The sequence below is a fragment of the Takifugu flavidus genome, chromosome 2, assembly GCF_003711565.1.
Source record: "Takifugu flavidus isolate HTHZ2018 chromosome 2, ASM371156v2, whole genome shotgun sequence".
Lineage (NCBI taxonomy): Eukaryota > Metazoa > Chordata > Actinopteri > Tetraodontiformes > Tetraodontidae > Takifugu > Takifugu flavidus.
Window position 1 is genome coordinate 11,560,362 of NC_079521.1, and position 21,603 is coordinate 11,581,964.

Here is a 21,603-nt window from a genome sequence, read left to right on the forward strand (position 1 = left end):
GCAACGTTGGGGCTGTCGGCTACCCCCAAAACTTTGGTTAAAAACCTTCCTTGTGATGTGAAGGTCCAAATCATCATTACCACTGAACAAGATTCAATGGAAGAATTGTTTGATTTGTTCACTTTGACTTCTGTGATTTGGAGACTTGCATCAGAAATATGGATTACTCCTCCAGTCATTAAGGAAAATAAATCAAGTAATAATGTAATTTACTAGCATTAATTCTTGCAAATCTGCAAATAACAATAGATACAAATATACTCATCAGACACGTAATGTTTAATCTTTTCTGCATCGAGCTGGAAAAGGGTTGACACAAAAGTCTTCCCTGTTAGGAACTTCTGAATAATTGCTGGGTGTAATGAGACTTTCAATGATTAGGACTCATCTCTGGCCTTCACTCTCTGAAATGTCAGGCTGATTGAAGTCTGGCCCCGTGTGTGAAGTATCTCGATGGCCAATCAATAACCCATCACCACAGTACGGTGGCTCTTACACGTCTAAAAACAATAATGCGGCAACTTGAATCTCGGTGTCTGGACACCGATTGTGATCGGGAGCATAATTTATATGCCCTTGCAGCTTCCATGCCTGCCACATCTGATTACCACTTCACTCCTTCGAATCGTCAGAGATCTGGTGTTTTTACCAAAAACAATAAAAATACGCAGATACATGTTATTTATTGACCAGGAAAAACATTTAAAGGTTCATAAACGTTGGGGTAGACGTGATGTTTTCATGCTCTCTGCCTCATATGCACCTGCAGAAGACATCTCTCTCTCCTGTTCACTTTTCTGTCAGCCGGGACAATTTGGATATTATTTTTACAACATGCTTCCCGGTCCTGCACACGGGAGATGAGAATATAAATGAAATGCCAGAGCATTGGTGGTTGACTGGCTGCTGAGGGGAGGAAAAAAAAACTGTGTACATCTGCCAAGAGACGGGAGCCACTATCAGATAAAAGACAAGGGGATCAGGCTTCTGTGCAGTGAGACACCTTCAATGGTGACGGACAAACGGATGCATTAGTGTGTGTTTCTGCACTCATACCAAGAAACCATAAATAGACCATTTGAATTTAGCCGGGCTCGAATGCTTTGTTGAAAATCACTGACCCAAATCAGCTGCCCACTCGATCCATAATTCAGCGTGCACGACTGGTGCCTGCGTTCCGCAGTGCCAAATACCACACAAATACGCGCGCCGTTTGAACTGATTCAATATACATCGAACACGAATCCGCGGAGACTGTCTCGAGAGATCCGGCGCGTCAGTCTGCTGAATCAAGGCTACAACCTTTTTAATGCACGTACTCTTCACCATTGATTATATCGGACTGTGACCAGATATTCATCCATCAGAAAACTAACTGGGGAAATTGGAAACATCGCTAGAGTCTTAAAATGTTGACGATAATTGACAAATTGTACACCTACACCCTCTGGTAGTATGTTTAATTTAGGCTTCATGTTATATTTATAGCAGATTTTTTTGTCTACTTACAGTAAAAAAACAAATCTGGCCTAAATGGGGACTTTGTCACAGATACAATTGCATTACAAATTTCATAAAGCCAACCAATTATAGCTTCGCCTAGTGGAACATTAATTTATTTTAGGGCTTTCTTGTTAAAGGCTCAAAAAATTGTATTACCATCTAATCCCATAAACCCTGAGCCATAAAACACTTGGCAACACAATGAAACTTGGTCAAAACAAATTGGTTTGTGTGCAGACGAGCTCTGGTGTTTAAGAAGGCCATTATGTTTCTGAGCGCTGAGGAAGATGTGCTAACGGACTGCCTCTCTCTTGACTCACTTGACAGAGAGGAAATGAAGTCCCTCCAGGCAGCCTTGCAGAAGCAGCTGGATGAGGCAAATGAGCGAGCTGAGAAGCAGCAGGCCACGGTGAGACGCCGCCGAACTGACCGTCAGCCTCCGGTCCCTCCTAAACAGGCCTGTCACCTGTCACACAGACCACTCGGTGTTCCGTGCTCATTACCCAGCCGGCCTGCTTTTTTCCATTTTCACCTCCTTGTACCACCTAATTGAAACCCTCAGAAAGGGTCTGATAAGGCCCTGTGTCTTTTCCCTGACACCCACAGTAAAATTAAAAAGACGGGCAGCCATTATAACCCAAGACCATGTACTGATCTATTCATCCATCTAGAGTAACCACCCTCCATCTTCATCCTTGTGTCCAGATGACCGGCACTCTGCTTCTAATTAAACTGCACACAGGTATCGTAAAAATGAAATTGGAATCCGGGTTCATTACTCATTTCTCGAGGGTAATCTATCCAGGCAAGATACCCAAAACACATTTATTAAAGCTTAAACAAGTGCAAAGATATTACATTTGCATGTTCAAAAATGATTAAATTAGTCCAACAATGGCTCTCGCCTATGCGCCAGGATGATGATTGTCAGGACAGAACATTGAGCGAGAGGAGGCTTCAGCACAGCGACAAGAACGGCAGTGACATTTAAGTAATGGAGATGTTCTGGTGACTCACAATGATTTGGACCGCTAACTACGGCTCTGAATCCACTGACTAATCCCAGAAATAACTACACAGAGAAAAGTTTTTATTTACAAACTTCAGAAAGGCTTCAAAAACAGAGCGCCTGTGCAGAATCTGGGATTTGCCCAAACTCCAAAAGCCAGTCACTGTTGGGTCCCAGCCCAGGTGTTCTGATACAAAATCGGTTGATTTTAGTTGAAAGCAGAGCTTGTTCCTCATCTTATTCTTGGGGACCACCTTCCGCTCCGCCGCCAACCACCTTATCAAAAAAAATCAGCGTGACGTCTGCTGCCAGGATGAGAGCAACAGAAGCCCTGGGATTCTGGGATTTCAATGAACGTCAATAAAAATCTGGTCTTATTACGGTTCCAGCTCCTGCGCAGTTACAAGGTTAAATGTACAATGTGATCAACAGCAGCCCGTCAGATAAACAACAGTCGAATAACATTTCACATGAGGTTGTATTAATTCTCCTGGCACCAGGGACAAATCCCTGTCGCCGGTTTTATAATTCGACTCCGACATTATGTTCCGCCAACTGTTATTTATAATCAGCACGATATTGAAGATTTAAAAATGAAAAACAATCCAAAAAATCTTGGTGGCAGACGGATGCTTCACACGTTCGTCAGCACAAGACACCAAATCTGACCAGAAACATTTGAGAAGGGGAAAAAAAAACACACAGAGACCCAACATTAGGAATGTTACAACCATCCTAGCAGGTTCCTATTTCAGTATAAATGTGGGAAATGACATTCCAATCTCCATGGAACTCAATCAATCTTGCTATCTCATCCGAATGGGCATTTTGAAGGACAGTCTAGTGCTCTCTAACAAGCTCCAAGACAGTCTCAGCTGGTGTTTCATATATTTTTTACATTTGAGCTCACATCCATTATATATGCATGAAAGATCTGGTCTTGAAAGACTATCTGGGGAATATCTGTCAATTCTCAGCTGTAAAACCCCATTAAGGTCAGGTGGGAAAGTATCCAGATGGAAAATGTTTCGTTGAAGGTGCTGCACTTCCAAACGACCATCATGATAAAAGTGGATTCTGTTTCATGTCAGCATGATGAAAGCTCATACACGGGACAAAAGGAGGCCAAGCATGGGCCATTGGCAGTTGTTTAGTGAATATCTATAAGAATCACTTCAACATTAACAGATATATGTCTGATTTTGTGTACACCTCCTGAGGAACAAGTTGGTTTTTTTACCCTTATTTTCCACCTTTCCACCATAACTGCTGCATCAGGGCGTGTTTTCAGCCCCTCCCTGGGGATGTGGTGATGACTGAAAGACTCAGACGTGAATCGCATTTAGCTCAGGGGGTGGTGAGTCAACTGGTGAGGCTTAGTTTATGACTCCCTGGGGCGGGTACCAAGTATGAGGTCATGAATCCTTTTGTCTTTGTCCTCCAGACAATCCAAAAGCCTCCTCTCAAGGACACACCGCGCCCGAAATGCCTTTTTACCATGAATTACCGGAAAGCTGAAAAAAAGGCCAACCATACACACACACACACACAGTGTGCGGCAAAATCTGTGGCTTTGCCTGGCTGGTGAACACGAGCCACCGGCGTGCGGACGCCCTGAACTGATAAAAGGAAGGAGATGAACAGAGATAACACTCAGACATAATAAATACAGTGTTTGGAACATTGGAAATGGTTACTCACTGCCTGCGGTAGTTTATGAGTATTGTAACGTGCACTGTCGATCTGAGTTTAAGATGGAAAACGCCCCGACCAAAGATTTGCAAACCCAGACTGGCTTTCTCTACAGCACATTGGTGTCTGAGCCTTTGTTCTGTTACAGGGAGCGCTGCTCTTTAGCAGCTTCCAAATTGAAGAAAATGACGCTCATCCTGGTTTAATTGACAACTGCAAATCAGAGTGATTTCACCTCTCGCAGTTTTGTGATTATCACACCCCGATTCCCTGATTCACGGATGGGGCGCTTTTAAATTTTAAAGGCACTTTTCACATTATTTGTTTGCCCACTATCGGGAGCGACGGCAGCAATTTAGCATTAACCTTTAATGCTATCGTGTCCTGCCCGGGGAGGCGAGTCAACTGCTGCCGTCTTGTTTAAGGCTCTCCGAGGTGATACTGGGTAGAAATGGGGGTTCTCTCTCCTACAAACTCCTGCACTTAAATGAGACAATGGACAGATCCAGAAGTGAACAACGGACAAATAAAACGACAGCTGATTAGAAAAGGAGCTTGTATCCATTAAAGTGTACCCAGATGAGACCATCTTTGAGCTTCATTCTTGTCCAAAGTGCTGCCCTGGCTGACAAGAGGTTTCATTATGATGAATGAGAGCAATGGAGTTTATCTGGAGGCAATCCCTCACACTGTCCTGGCCCTGTGAATAACACTGCCTTGAATGTGTATTAATGCGCTGCTGAAACTAGTCCTCCAATGCACATGCTATAAAGTTTCCCCTTTTTCTGTTTGCTAAATTTTGTCACGCCAAGATTTATGTGTTCATTTGTACCTAAAAGGCTCGGGGCAACAGGCCTGCAAGGATAGTGTCTGAAAAACAAAGGAAAGACTGCCTTCAATGTCCTTTAGAGGTGGATAACAGTAATTCTGGCGCTGCTTTTAGATTATTGAACATAACATCAAATGAGCCTCTGCTCATCACCGAATGGGAGTCATAACGACATATCAGTCTGATTCTCTTCTGGTTATTTTCTCTTTAGATCAAGTTTCTCAAAGTGGAGATGGAAAAAAAGACCAAAATCATCAAAGATTTACAGCAAGAGGTGAGTCTTCGACCGGTACTCGGCAGCTGAACCTTTTTTGGGGTCTTTTTAATTAAATGATATTCATGTATTTGCTCCTATAATTTCACAAGACTGGAGGGGGGGGGGGGGGGGGGCTGGTTTCAATCAGGGGTGGCCGTACAGGCAGGAATTGATCTACTTCTCCAGAGTACGTTGGAGTGCCGTTTGATCGGCCTTGTGATTGTGACTGTCATGGTTCGTGTGGCTGACAAATTGGTTCTCTTTCTGCTTCTTCTACACCCCCCCACCCCCACCCCACCGCTTGCACAACACTCCAACAACCATGTAACATGATGTACAGCAACTTTCCTTCTCGGTCCCATCAGTGTCGGCACAACGAATTTTGACATTTAATGGAAAGATATTCTGGTAAACACCGGTCCACCTCTATGAGGCGCACGGATTCTCTGGGACGTGCTGGTCAACTTGGGTCCAGGTAAAAATGAAGAAATCTATCTTCAAACCTGCCTGTGACAATCACGATGCCAGAATCAAAATCCAACTTGAGAAAGGAAGAGCGTCGACGCCGTGCGTTTGGTACTGCATGCATGCTGCTTAATTACATGACAAGATCAAGATGGATGCTGTTGCACGGAGAGAAAAAAAACGCTCGCTGCTGCAGGGAGAAGGCAGATATTCACCAGATGTTCCCATTAATCTCAGACTAATTTCAAATGAATTGCGCCATGGTAACACAATCAAGTGCTTCAAATGATGATCCCTGTGACACACAGTGACTTAATCACATCAATTTACAGATACCAAACTGTTCAGAGCAGTTAGCTGCCAGAATCCAAGGTTGGTGTAAACATGGTAAAAAAAATATGATTGATATTTCAAAATAAAGGTCCTACGTCTGCAGCGGGCTCTCAGGCATAAATTTAGGAGCTCTTCCATAATCGATCACTCCGTTCGCCTGTGCGTGCACGTCTACGTGAGACAGTGAATCTTAACCGTTGAGCATTTTGCTTTTGGATAAGAACCAAAATGTTGACAGGGTAGACACAGAAATGTGATGGAGTTCAGCTTCATACAAAAGCTTTCCGCCACTGATGGAACCCTAATACGCACGCTGAGCCTGCCAAAACAATGAGTCGGCCAATAGTGTTGCCTCACACTTGACCTAAATGGGACTTTGATGGAATATAGTAGAAATGAAAAAATAGATAGATTTTGGCAGAAAACCCCCTGTGTGTCCCCCTGTGACCAAAAGCAGCATGGAGAGATACTGCACCAGGAGAAGGGTCTGGCAAAGAGACCTGGTCCAAACTGAACTATTGCCTCACACTTCGGCTACTGTACCATATTAGAGCTTTATTGTTGACATTTCCCTGTTGGCCTTATTCTCTTCCAGAGCTACTTATCTTGAAAATGGGCCTTAGGGGGTTTAGGAGCTTTTCTAATCACATAGAGGAAGGATCTTTGTGGGTCAGCTGGGTTCTGGAAACTTCACTCACACCTGTGATGCTCTGACATTTAAGCTGAAGCTCTGCGCAGGGGATCGTAAGGAACTATTTCCCTGCATCCAGCACGCATCTGCCAGGAAGCCTTGCATGCAGAATCTCAAAGGTCAAGCATGTCCCCCCCCCCATTCATAAAAAAGAAAACCTTATAGCATCATTTCTTAGGATAGAATAGATACAAAAAATGTCCTTAATTGTGATAGAACTAATTTCTCCTTTTCACGCACACATTGCACTGTGAAAAACTGAGTATTTTACATAAACTTTTCAGTTTATATGGGAAAAATGACCAGTCCCATCCAAAAGAGTCCTTATATGTCGCAATAAATTGTGTCTATGGGAAGGTGAAGCATTTTAGTTTCTTAACTAACAAATGAACTTTCATCAAGTTGATCTTTCCTGCCGATCGAGCCACATTTCACTTTCCTGATGTTTGTGTGAGTGTTTATATATGACTGAATATATAGTAATATCAACAGAATGCGCTGCAGCTGCAGTCTGCCGTGAAGTCATTATGAGTGAACTCTTTTCAGGGTCTATTTTAAGTATTTCCAGAGAGAATGATTTGCAGACCGATGTGCCTCCTGCTGGGATTCATCAGGGTCTCACTGAGAATTGTAATGGCTGGCTTTGCCACAGACTCGGCTCCTTGCCGCTGATGCTGATGATCTTTGCTCTGAAATGGCCTCCCATCATTGTCTTCTTCCTTTTATGTCGTTCTGATGTAATTTCACCGGCTAAATGGCGAGCATGGAAACGATGCATCAGGGCATTTACAGGATCCGACTGTGAAACTGGCCTAAAAGAGGTGGCAAAAAAAGGTGTAGGTAGGCGAAATATGAAAATCACATCATCGTTTGTGCTGAATGGACAAAGAAAAAAGTGATGGAGCAACTCAAGATGAAAGAGAGTTATTATGACGGTAGAGCAAAGTATGCAGTTCTTCCATATGTGTGGAGTTATCAGAATCCCTGCTGACTCAGTCCATCATGTGACTTCTTTAATGAGCTGCAGAATGCCTCAAATACTAAATTGATCAGGAGAGCCATTCATGAAGTTGTCAAGCCTGCTGCTTTGTATTTATTTATTTATTTATTTAAAACACCGGCCAGTAACTTCACGAGCGTGCTCACGTAGCGTTGAGACCACTGCTGCCCTTCCCGCTCCACAGACCCAACTGAGTTACTGAACAACTGGAACTTTCTTTACACGGACTGAAATGAGGCCGGTGTTGAAGCAGCCAAAGTGTCTTAAATCACAAACAGCTTTGTGTTCTTCCTGTTTAAACGGTTGTGCCTGACGAAGTCCTCCGGATATCTGGTGTGTCCACTTCTATCCAAAGTTGATATACAAATACATCAATTTGATCGTAGATGGACTTCCTGTTGTGTGTTGTGGTGTTTATCCAAGGTCAGCATTAATCTGGAGCCATCCTGAAAGTTCTGTCTTGTACATCAGAGGAGCTACGGCCAGAGGCTGCTGGACAGCCGTCCTAAAATCAACCAAGAATCTGTCAATCAAAGAATCATAAATAAATAAATAAAAGAAGTAGTAAAAGAGAGAAGAGTCACAGATTTAATGTTTAATGACGAAGCATAAGAAAAGAGCCTCTTGCTGCTTGGCAGCACCGTAGAGATGGAATTCTGTGAGATTTATATATAAAAAATGTGCTAAACGGTCAGTCAATACCAGGAGCGTGCACGGTCTATGCACGGTCCGACCCCTCTGACTTCTGGCCCAGTCCTGGATGCCAGACACCAGAGAATCAGTGCTGAAAGCCACAATCAGCCATAACGTCACCGTTACTATGAAGGAAACTGCTGCCGGCTTCCTCCGAGTGTGAGTGTGCGGGACGTCTGACGGGATAACTCAGCCACCTGCTGACAACTCCTGCATTTAGGAGAAGTCCTCTAAAAGTGGGATTAAAATTTGTGTCAGTCATCAGCGTACGGCACATGGCGCCATTGTTGCACTGCGCTGATGTGTCCCACGTGTCTCAGGGGGGGCTGGTGTCAAGTTGTCACTCAGCAGTGGTACTTTATTCCTCACATACGTCCATGGTTACAGACGCTACAAAAGTTTTTAGCTTTCAGAACGTTTTTAGAATGATGAAGAATATGACTATAACTCCTTTCGGGCCACTCAAGAGTACAGAATTCATGTGTGTAACCACTCCTTCAGCTTTTCCGCAGGAAGCTGAACAGATCTACAAAACTGTCAGTGCACACTACCCTACAGGGAAAAAAAGACATAAAAAACTCTTTATGTCCCCTTGCTTAAAATATAATCCTTGAAAATGTTTTATGTACAAAATGATGCTGTAAAGAACTATTCTGCCTAAGGGGGGGGGGGGGGGGGGGGGGGCTTTTAATGACCCCAAAATCTCCTACGTTCCCTTTTTACTGAAAAATCCTTATTTACTAGTTGAACTACCAGTAACACGGTTGCATATTTGGGTGGTTTGGGGAATTTTGGTGTCATAATACTGCAACTCCAGACACTTTGATTCTTTCCGATGCTCCAGAGTTTGGGGTTTGGTCACCAAATGGGTCGGATTCTGACACCAACAGGGCCCAAATGCTTCAATCCGGGGTGCGTGATGACCTTTAACCCTTCATCTGAAAGGCTTACATGTGACCCATTATTCCCATATGAACGTTCACAATGGTCGTGGCTCCAAAACAGAGGTCCAGTCGGTAGATGTTGGGACAGCTGAGGTGAAGGGGGACTAAACCACTTCTGAGGGATCACCACCTTAGATTGTTATTGGATGCACCCCCCCTCCATCTGTCTGTGCCTCTGCATTGATTCAAATATCTCTGATGTATTTTCATGGTGCTGTAAAATGGTACATCTGTCTTTATAGCCTTCAGTCAGTCTGTCAGATTATTATTATAAGAATATAATGCACAATTGTTTTTCACGATCAAGAATTGATGGTTTAGAACCGTAAACTAGAACCATAACTTCCAGACCATGTGTCTATAAACGCTGCCATGTTTTGTTCCATTTTGTTATGAGTTTGGTTATTTAAGCCCTTTAATTGGGTTATAACCAGCGCCTGAGTGCAGATTTTGGACCATCTCACATATAAATGTTTGTGGGAAGTATGAGTACATCCTGACATATTTTAGAAGGTGGACTTTATCCAGCTAAATAATGCACATGTAGCTGTGGGAAATCACTGGCGTCGAGGTCACAATCATCATCTGTGTCGTACAAATGTGTGTATTTTTTGCAAAGACGTCCCAGTGTGTATGTTGTAAAGTGTCGACCTGTGTCATGGTTCACTGGGGCCCTTTAATTGACACTGAAAATGAAGTTAGATCGTGTCATTAAAAGCAGCACTGCAGCAGCAGCACCGTCACGTTGTTTCTCCATCATGACAGTGAGGCTTCGCTGACCTTTCCAGAGAAAATATGCTGCAACACTTCTCCCGACGTCTTTCCCACCCCTTCGACGTGTCGTGTTGCGTGCACGTCCGGATTTGTCTACCTTCAAGTCATACTTTCCTTCCTAAAAGAGACAGATGTGTGCAGGATATGGATTAAATTACCTGTTTGAAAGGAAAATGTAGGATACAGATGCAATTTTTAAAGGTATTTGGAATCACTTGTGTTCTGAATGTTATTTTGCCTTAAAGTAACTGTGCAGGTTTTTCCTCTTGCAATTTATGTAACTTTTATCTTACATAAAATATGAGAGGGAAACATACCAAATGAACACGTCAGGCACATTTTCCATTTTAACTGGGTAAAGATCTCATGAACACCTATATATTAATGCATTTGATCGAGATGTGGTCATCTTGAGACTGACAGCAAAGTTAGCGCATAATTAGCATAATTCACTTTAATAAAGCGGACCTCATTGTCACTCCGAGTCGAGCCTGGAGACTTGTCACATTTCCTGACAGCTGCCAGTTTTGCACGTCCTTAAGTGTCGGTCCCACATACAGGTGAGATGTGCAACTGTGAGTCACTGAATTATAAAACCTCGACTATTTTTAGCTCACTTGTATGCATGTGTAATAAATGTGGGGGAGTAAAGGCCAAATGCATAAGAGGTGTGAAATCCAGAATACTGTTATAGCTGTTATGATAATGGCTTTGGGTTTTTATATTATCACTGTTGACAGTGAAAGTGAATCGTGTTCAAGGTTCAGGTTGCTGTTTGTACATATATAGTTTAATGTACACCAGCAACACACCTGTAATATCTGTCACGTTTTGATTGGAGGTTATAAATGATGTGTTTTAACACCAGATAATGGTGATCAGTGAGCCACAATACTCACATGTCAGACAGGTGCGGTAGAAAATGTTTGCATCTGTGGCTTTAGCGCAGGCTCTAATATAGCACATTTGCATGCTATTTCCAATCTTCTTTCAGCTGCCAAAGGAGCAATATTCCAAAGGACAAGACATTTCTCTTTTAAAATAAGCATAAAAATGTAAAATTTACTGTATCTGGCAGATTTGTGGTGTTTTGGTGCATAGCCAGTTATTTCTCATTAACACTGAAGAGTCTTTTTGAAGGCAAACAGCAAGTCAGCAACATTCAGGACGAACGGGCAATCTTACCTTAAATTAACCCTAATAATGTGTCATCTGTATGCCAAGAAGCACAATCATGAGCTTTAATTAGCATTTCTTGTGTTTAGACTCAAGCAGGCACAAAAAATTCCGAGTAACCAGGTAAACTGACCTCCTACCTCACAAATTTCATACTATTAACATGGCAAAACATGCACATATTGTCTTTATACAAGGGTTTTAATTTTTTTTTTGGAGGGGGGGGGGGGAGTCCTTTTTCAAATGGCCTCATATTCTTGGTTTTTGTACAGCCTGAGCTTCAATCCTTGCGGCTGTAGACATGAATGACTCTGCTTTTTTATTGGCTCTTCAGGATTTAATGGTACTTCAGGTTGTGCAATATTTTAGTTAAAGGACGATCTTGCTAACAGGTAATTGGTAATTATATAGTGAAACTCCTGCCTTGCAAATGCTGGAATAACCCTCAGGTCCAGTTTCCTGTGTTTCGGTCTGCTTAAGTCCCATAGCTCTTTCCATTCATATCAGTGACAGAAGGAAAAGAGAAGACATATCGTGAAAGTGAATTCTTTCATGCCGCCGTAAAGCGAGAGGAGTAATTTTAGCCACAGCGCTGTTAACTGCAAATACCTCAAATGTGGAGATGATCATTAAAACCTTATACTGTTTTTAAACCAGCTTTCTTCTGAGGCTGCCTGTAGTTTTCTTGTGTTGCAGCTCAAAACACCCCGTGTACAGGAAACAGCCACAGAACCCCACGGAGAAGCTAACGACGAACACCGCACATTTTACACCTCAAAGAGGAATTTATTCATCTATATGATTTCAGCGGGAGATGGATCGAATCATAATCTCCAGAATGGATTTAAATCTATTTCATGACGTGCTTAACTGGTGTAAAATTTCATATTTGCTGTGTTCTGTCCCTTTAATTGGATTTTCTTGACCTATTGCTTTCATAGTTAATGAATGAATAAATAGGTCATCGAGCTCACAGCTGCTCAGATCATGTTTGAAGTTCAGCCTGGTTCTGGCTCCTGACCCATTTGTGACCTTTCAGCGATGAGCGCTTGGCCTCTTCCTGCACGATGCCTTCACTGTCTGTGCTTCAGCCTCGGCAACATTTGTGTAATGGGCAAAAGGGAAAGAGCGCCATGAAAGAGATGACACGCGTTAGCAGCATTAAGTCTTCACATGATTCTCTTTTTCCCCCCCAGAACAAGAGCTTGAAAAACAAACTACTGTCAGGAAACAAACTTTGTGACGCCTACGCCGAAGAGGTAAGCCTTTTAAGCCTTTTTAAAGCAGTCTGTTCTGTAATAAGCTCTACAGTTGCTCATAGACAGCTTGTTGTTGTGTAAAATAGAGGATTTATGATAGTTATTTTTTTCAAATAATCATAGCTGAAGAACTAAGATTTTGGAAGGACTATTACTGTCCCAGCAATGCTGTAATTTAAATCTGTTCGTTGTTGTTTGGACAGTTTTAAAAGCAGAGGTGTGATGATTCTGGCGGGAAAGATTACTCACGAAGCTTAGTGTCGTAAGCATAAATTCAGTTGAACGGGAGGAAGAAACTGCAACAAAAAGCTTTTTATAGATGTCTTTTCATATTTAAAGCATATTACACCTGCTGCTAAAATCATTTTCTATTGCTTCTGATGTTCCATATTTTCTATTTATGATCTCTGAGCGGTGACTCAAAGATGCTGCTGATAAAACCTCTGAATTTTAATTTACAGTTTTAAAGCCACATGCCAGAACTGAGATTAGGAAAGATTTGCCTCCAGTGGGTAAATTTATAGCCACCATTGTCTTTTGTTTGACGTATTTTAGGAAAAGGGAACCTATTTGTTTGACTTATATTCTTTGGGAATTTCTAACTTGTATGCCGGCATAAATTTAATTTGGCGTGGTAATCGCTTTTTAGAAAGCAGCTTTAACTTGTGCCTGGTTTTCTGTGCGAGTTGGAGGATCAAGGTTTTAATCTGTTTTGTGTGCTTAGAATTAATCAGTTAGCACGAAACCACGGAACTAAACCAGTTGTATGGTTGCCAATCTAAGTTTCGCTAACCCACCTATTAGCTGGCTGTTGTTCGTATGCAACACCAGTATTAAATACAGAAGTCTTTCAAATCTGTGTGTGTTTATCCAGCACGTTTTGCTCTTTATCCCATTTACTGGGAATATCTTTCAGCCTTTTCAAACTCTTCCGAGAGCGCTGGACACTCGAGTGAAGGTTAGCGCTCCTCTGTTCAGTTAAGGGGAGCAGTTGTCTCAGGATTCATTGGACACGATCCTTATTCATAATATTCAGATCATATGCGTTACACTGGAGTCATTAGGGTTTTCTGTAATCAACCGGGTTCAAAAGCCTCATAATTAATTCTATATTTCCACGTCTGCCACAATTCTACGTGTGAGCAGACACAGGGATCAGCTCAGATTTGACCTTAACATTTTCTTTAGAGCCGTTCATTAAGAGGTGTGTGTGTGTGTGTGTGTGTGTGTGTGTGTGTGTGTGTGTGTGTTTATATGGTCTTTAGCTTTAGCTTGGATTGTAGCATCCAATCTCCCATCCTATACCCTGTATCACAATTACAACTGTGCACATTAAGCAAACAATTGTGTAAATTATGCTGATCCTCTTTATGTATTATTTGTATTGGGGGGAAAAAATTCATCCGAGTTAATTACAGAAAAATATGTGTGTCATTCAGGAGGTTTTGGCCGACGACCAGTCATCAGTTTGCTTCAGCTAATCAGACATGCTTCATAAATACAGTCAACTGGTTGAAGAGGGACAGAGCTGCAGCCAGGACACCCACGTCCTCATGCAGAGTGCAGATCCCATCCGTGCTCGTGTCAACCCACCTGTGGTTCCTGCTCTGGAGTGCTCAAAGTGTTTTACAATGTGTTTGAAGCAGAGTTTAGTTTTCCTCTCTCCTAAGCTCGGCCTCTGCAGAGCTGAACCACAGATGCTGCTGTGCTCCTCCAACCATGTTCAGAATACTCTGAGCCCAGCATATTTTCAGATATTTCTACTGGACAGAGTTGTTTCCTCTATGATTTATTCTCGCCTTCCTCAGAGCGACTTCATGGGCCAGACTAAAAACACATGACTTAGCCTCTCCGTGTTTGGATTTCAGAATTAGCACAGTGTTGGTTTATGCCCGTTTTGACGAGGAACCTTAGGGAGCAATTCCACTACCAGCAAACCATGGCAGGGAGAGGTGTCCTGGGAAACGGAGTACCCAGGAAGAGAAGTTCAGAAGATTCGCATAAAACACACAGCTGCCTGTAAAGTGCAGCAAATTCTCTAAGATTAAATCTGTCCCCCAACAATCCAGGCCTAGGACAGCTCTGAACGATGCCACGCTCCTTGACTGGTTAACAGGGCAATATTAGCACGAACTGTTGGATTTAGCCAACCGCTAAGCTACAGGATTGTGCTTAACATAGGGGCCGTTTCACTTACCATGCCAGGGACGGCAGATGTTCCATGGGGGTCCCAAACAGATGTGTTGTGTTGCAGCGTGTATTTGGGGCTGTAGTCTTTGTGTGCATACTGAGAAGAGCTCGTGGAACGTGTATGTGAGCTAATGGTAGTGTAGGTGTAGTGTGAGGGAGAACTTCAGTAGGCGAAGAGCAAGTGCACGGCTGCATTGTGCGCACTGTGGAGCTCCGTGAAGAGGGAGATTTGATTTTTTCTTTCCGTTTGGGAGAGTGCTCCTTTAAGCCACAGCTTTGCCCTGGGAACACTCACAAAGAACTCTTCTGCTGTAGCTGGCAGAATCCTGCTATTCGATCTAAAACCAATTTCACTATTTGACTAAGCTAACACTTATTTTCTTATCTTCCCTTTGCAGTCCAAAAAAATCCAGGCTCAACTCAAAGAGCTGCGGTACGGAAAAAAGGATTTAATTTTTAAGGTGAGTTCAAACTGCGGCATGAGGGGGGGGGGGCATTATTATGCATTATTTCATAGCTGAAGAGGAGAAATAAACAAGTCGGTCCCCCTTGATCTCATCACAGGAGGCAATTAATTTCTTCTGCAACTGCCACCAACTTTTGTTCACCCTGTCTTGCCTAGATTAACGCCACAGTGATTTGATTTATCAGTGGTAAACTGGTGTTATATCTAAGATTAGTTTGATTAGAATTGACAGACAAGCTGGAAGCAGCTGGTGTCGTGTGCTCAGAAAGACAAGTCAGCATTCAATGATATAACAGAGCTTCCAGTTTATTCAGCTACATGTTTACAATTAGTCAGTAATTGGAGTAACTGCTGAATAAATGGATTTTAATCTAGGCTGTATACATTAATGCTCAAATAAGAGGGTTTGGTTTTTTTTTACATCCTTTTTCTCATCCTACTACTGGCCTAACTGGTCCCAGATCTGAGCACTGACACCATGTTTATTGGCATTTACAAGGACGTGAACTGACCTTTCCGGCCTGCTTTGCCATCTTTAAAACACCAGGCAATATTTCTGCCGCAGTTCCCGAACAAAATCTCCCACTAAAGTTTGTTTTGATTTCTGAGATCCGTCCTTCCTTCCGCCATAAAGTGTCCAGCTTTCATTTCCAGTCTGTGCAGGAGGGAGGCTTTCCCTGGGCCTCCCGTGTATCACTGCTCATAAAATGCCGCTCGCAGCCTAACCTTATTACCCAGCTTCATGTGGAACCTTAATATTATGATCTTTGGTGATTTATTGTGGCGTAGAGATGAGAAATTTAATTAAACGTTGTATCCTGGAAACGCGATTACACGAGGCATGGGACCAAGTCCGGCCCTTGATTCAATAGAAAGGTCAATAAGAATTGCATCATGACCCCCCTCATCCATCTGCATCTTCCTGAAAACACATTATGTATTCTACATGGGCGGTGGTCAAAAAGCTGGGTGGGGGGGGCATGAAATTCAACATGTAGAGAAGAGTCCCTCAAAAAGAGCAATGACATCAGTCTCACCGGGGAGATCGGTCACCTTGACCATCCGACCGCTGAATCGGTCACGACAGCTGTCGTGCGGTCTCTCAATGTCATGTACTAGGAAAAAAAACAAAAAAAACAACAACAACAACAAAACCAACCCGGTGGGACCAGCCAGGAGGCCAGTGGCAGAGAATCTAATCCCATCATAGCAAGAAAGGAAATGAAACGATTTATGAAACTATATCCGGAAGGCAATAATGGTGCATCCCAAAATAAAGTGGTGGCATCAAAGAGCCTCTAAGGTCAGAGTGTTTTCTAATGGAGAAGTCATGTCATGTGGTGTTCACAGCCACAGAAAGACTCTAAAATATGCAAAGAGAGTCCAGTAGCCCTCACTTTCCTCTCATCCCTATACGACGGTCACCACTATTACGCCATCCTCTCGCCGTCGGTGCATTTTTAGAGCCGATGGCGTGATGCAGGATTCTGCCACCCAGATGAGTGGCCGGCCCACCGCTGACCCCCCGCGCCTCTGTAATGGACTCACGCAGACAAATGGATCCGCAGACATTGAGGCACTAACCCTGAAAGTCAGGATTTCTGGGTCAGCGGCCGCGCACCTGCATCCCTCTGAGGAACATCTACTGGAGCGTAATGGCTGGAACATAATATGGGACAAACACTCGCACCCACCCTTCAGATCTAAAGACAAACAAAAAGCAGGCTGCTGTTCTCTCTGCACTCACACGGGAACACAATTTACCACCCCCACATCTGCAGTCCCGCCCTGTCCGGCTGATTAAACGTTTCTGCCTTTCAAAGAGACGCACTCGTCACTAAAATGAAAACTTTCCTGGCAGACGTCGCGGTGATGAAGGGTTGACATCTCCCTTCTGTGTCACCGATCCCACCAGCTTGTTGCGCAGCTCTTCAGACCCGAAACATCAATCAGCCTCATCAGTCCTCTTTGAAATGACTGATTTTACAGGCTGCTGATGATCAGTAGGTCACATGACCCCCCCTTCAGAATGCGATCCTGTGCGGTTCATTATATCTAACTGGGAGAACAGTGAAAGAGTTGATCGCTGGGACAAATATACATCACTTACACTGATGAATGTATCAAGAATAAAAGGGAAGCGTGTTGATTGTCACTTTGAATTACACCCATTACTCACTTCAGTGGGGGCTCTGAGGGTTTCACAGGGACTTCTCCATTTCTATGACTAATTATTCACCCTCCCATTTTTATTAATCAATATACATAACGACTACGAGCAAGGCGTCCCATTAATGTCATGTTTATAGATGTATTGCTATAGCGTCATTTGATGTCTACCTGTGTGTGTATGAAGCAAAGATTCAAACGGCCTAGTTTTTCATGCAGGGGCAGCAGTTAATGGACCTGGAGCAGAAGTTGACCGTAGCTAAAGAGGAACTGGAGAAGACTGCACTGGACAAGGTGACTGACAGGGGGCGGGGCTTCACCTTAGACACATGTCTAATACGTTATTGCGCTGCATTGATGGGAATGGACTTGGATTTGTTGGCCTGATATGTGCTTAGTGGCACGTTTGCAAGGGGGGGGGGGGGGGGGGGGGGGTCCTGCGAGTTTATGCAGAGAAAAGTGGTGATTAATGTAACAGGTAATTCTGGTGCCGAGTTCAGGAGATTTAACATGATAACATAATTAAACCAGCCATTCTATCCATTATTGATTAAAAGTAAATGATCTTAAACCCATTCCCTCTTTTTTATTACCCTGGTGGGTTCAGCTTCATGTCCTGCCTAACAAGATGGTGTAGCTCTTCTTAAGTGACTCTAAGGTTTACTGTGGCTTTATTATCCAAGTATTTCTCATGTGGCTAAATGTAAAGCGTGTGTGTGTGTGTGTGTGATCTTGTTTGGGGACAGGAGTCTCAGATGAAGGCGCTGAAGGACACTGTTCACATCTGCTTCTCAGCTGTCCTGCAGAACCAGCCCAGCAGCAGCCACAGATTCCCCGCCTCCCCCACCCACTTGTTCAGATACTCATCACTCATCAACAGTTCCAGAGTCACCTTTCAGCAGCCCCATGCCAAGGTACGTCCGCTCAGCTGCCTGATTTAACATTGGCCCAGCGTTGTAAATAAACGCCGCGCAGTTTTCGCTCTGCATTTAATCAGGAGGTCAAGTGCTGTGTTGACTCACGTACGTAAATACAGCATTTGATCCCTCATTGTAAAGGATAAAAAAAAATAGTAGGAAAAAAAGGACATTTCCCCCCCTCTCTTATGTCCAATTGTTTGAATGCATCAGGGAGTTTCTTTCACAAAGTATGCTACGGTTAAGCGCATGTATGTGCGCACGTACGAGGTGTCCGTGTGCTTTCAGTGCTGACACGCTTATGACTGAAAGTAACTGATATTAATTAAAAGCAGAAAACTACTGGTGCTGTGCATTGACTGGCTGCAGTATTATGTCCCAACGTCTTGGTCCAAGGCGGCAGCGCTTTGCTCGGCAGCTACTAGTGGGAGTGGCACCTGTCCAGTCTCTCATAATTACGAGATAATTACATACTTAATCATGTGTAATTACGACCCCAAACCACCCACCCACACAAGCCCATGAACCTGCACAAAAACACTTTGACTAATCAGGAAAAATGGACATTTCGTTGCTACAATTAGCAGCAGCTCTGGTGTTTAGTGGCTCGTGTCAGAAAATCACCACACAAACTGGTGGTGCCCTGAAACAGGCACAGCCTCACGCCTGTTGCGCTGACTGTTGCAGCAGCTCCTCGCTCCAGCTGTCAGCAACCACAATTTCAAATTGGGACTTGCGGCGTTGGAATGAGAATTAGATATGTTTATTTTTGAAAGTCAAACTGGAAAGTATGTTGTTTTTCCCCCAGATTTAAGGCAGTAGTGGCAGGATGTTGCATGTTTGGGACCCACAGATGACTAGAAAGTAAAACATCCATTTCTGTAAAAATCCATGTGCCAGGATTAGGAAGTTGTAGCTTAAGATTTGTATTTGACACCTTCAGCCTTGATCTTCAAACAGTGGAAAGAGGAAGAGATTCAAATGTTTAAAGTCTTACATGATGTGAAGTATTTAAGATTTTACCATGTTCATGTGCTTATCAGTTACATATGGATTTATACTATAAATGTAAGTCTTGGCTTTTAAAAAAAAAAAAAAAAAAAAATATATATATATATATATATATATATATATATATATATATATCAAATCAAAACTTTAACATCTGCAGCAGTTCTTTGCGTCACAAGCCTGAGGTGGCGGACAGGGTGCATTGCATATTAGATGTGAACTAGAATCTGATTTTAGCCTCTCAAAGTCAAAAACAAGCCCTGAATTCTCTTAAAAAATAATAATAAAATAGCCTCACTGCAGATGAAGCTTTTTGTCTCACCAGAAAATGATTTTGACCCTTTTGGACTAATCCGAATTCTTTTTCCACGCTGAACCTTTTCCCGGTATTGAAAAACCTGCCGATCTCCCCCCCTCCTCTGAAGTCATGTCGATCCGAGATTAGCTAGTTGTGATTTCTGAACAGCAAACCCTGCAGTCATCAAGTCAATCGCGCCACCTGAGTGCCTTATCAGCCGTGATCCTGGTGAGCAAATCTGGCTTCAACAGGCTTTTCTCTTCTCAAAGCAATCACAGCTGACTCCGTCTATTTCACGGCTGCCTTTGAGACTTGACAAGCCACTGAAGGGACTTATTTATTTCTCATCCCGCTTTCGGTGCTGCACCATCGCCATAATTCTCCCTCTATTGTGCCACAGTACTATATAATATTCAATAATTGTATTCATATCCAGGTTCCCATTAAAACTGGATGAGCTCATCAGGACAAATGTGTATTCCCTGGTCTCCTTTTGGAGGACTCAGTCATATATGCAGTCACATGGGCAGGAATCAGCATCTTACAGGAGATAAGCCTGTTGAGGAGCACAACACAGGCTTTTTGTCTATGCAAATCAAGTTCTTGCTTCCTTCTTCATCAGCATACAAATGGCTGCCATTTACCCGTGGGTAGTCGCTGTATTAAGTTGACAGGCTCGCTGATAAAAACAGCATTTTATTACTGAGGTGCTCCATCTGTCCACTCTGCCCGTGCACGTGGAGGTGGGGCAGTCTCATTTAAACACTGCCCAGTTAATTTTCAACAAGTAGGAATTCAGTTAGAGAGACAGAAACATGGCGCGGCTCTTCTTTTTTTTGGCCTGGCCCAACACACACACACACACACACACACACACAAAAAACACACTTCCGTGACAGTGATATAACCTTTGTTCTGCACGGTTGAGACGCAGCACTCACCCACACAAATGGGAGCTTTACATCGGCTGGGTCAACGTGATGGTTTTACGGTGTGGAGATGGGCGACAGATCTGAGGCTTGCAGACAAACACACACGTATGCACAAAAGCGTTGCTGCTGATGAAAGATTCATTTGTGCGAGGATGCAGAGATCAGCACCATCGGAGAAGAGGTTGCTTCATATTTCAGTCTTGGGGCGAGAGCCAAGTCTCGCGGTCCGACAGCATGCAAGTTTCATCAGAGTAATGGGAGACGATGTCTGAGGAGAAATGGGCCATTCCCCTGCCCTGCTCTCCACACCGCCTGTACACCTTGATGATTATATATGTCACAGAGACGAGATATTCATGACTGCAAACACAAGTAACATTAATAGAGAATAGATGCAAAAAAGAAAAAAGTGAGTAATTTCTGGTCCTGCTCAAGGTTTCTTCCTGTTAATGGGGGGGTGGGGGGGGGGGGGGGGCAGGCTTCAGCAAAGCACTGAGACAGTTTTGATTGTAAAAGACCTTATAAGATATAATTCACAACCCTTCCAACATCGCCTCCATCGCCGTGTTTGTGTGAGATGTAACGCGTCCGTTTACCTGAGGTAAACAGTTAAATTTAAAGCAGATCAACCTCACAAGTGTTCTTGTCCCATATGGACATTTTTTTAAGGCGCCGCTATAGATTGCTCTCTCAACCACCTCCGGTAAAATCCTATTCATCACCCGGCGCTCATTTTTGTTGGCGGCCCACTGTTGGGATGTCTCTTTGACAGCTTTCCCATTGGTTTTCACAGGAAGCTCATCCTCCAGCTCACGGCGCTCCCACACCATGTCAAGTTGATCTATAGCTGCATTTTCACCAAGAGCCACAGTTCAGTTGAACTTGGTACCGTCTGTGTTGCAATAATGATGAATAACACCAGTACTGATAGACTAAAATATAAGTATATATGACAAAGAACAACACCATTCAGGATTACAAAATACACAAAACACC

At 43.3% G+C, this 21,603-nt stretch overlaps 1 protein-coding gene across 3 annotated transcripts in view; it reads left to right on the forward strand.

Moving 5' to 3' along the window:
• Positions 1–21,603, forward strand: part of luzp2 (leucine zipper protein 2) — a 66,425-nt gene that overhangs the window by 40,137 nt on the left and 4,685 nt on the right. For all 3 annotated transcript variants that reach the window (XM_057020847.1, XM_057020855.1, XM_057020837.1), the window contains exons 4-9: positions 1,831–1,912; positions 5,245–5,307; positions 12,562–12,624; positions 15,213–15,275; positions 17,669–17,743; positions 18,196–18,363. In XM_057020847.1, the coding sequence (XP_056876827.1) occupies positions 1,831–1,912; positions 5,245–5,307; positions 12,562–12,624; positions 15,213–15,275; positions 17,669–17,743; positions 18,196–18,363 (514 nt within the window). The remainder of the gene's footprint in view (positions 1–1,830; positions 1,913–5,244; positions 5,308–12,561; positions 12,625–15,212; positions 15,276–17,668; positions 17,744–18,195; positions 18,364–21,603) is intronic.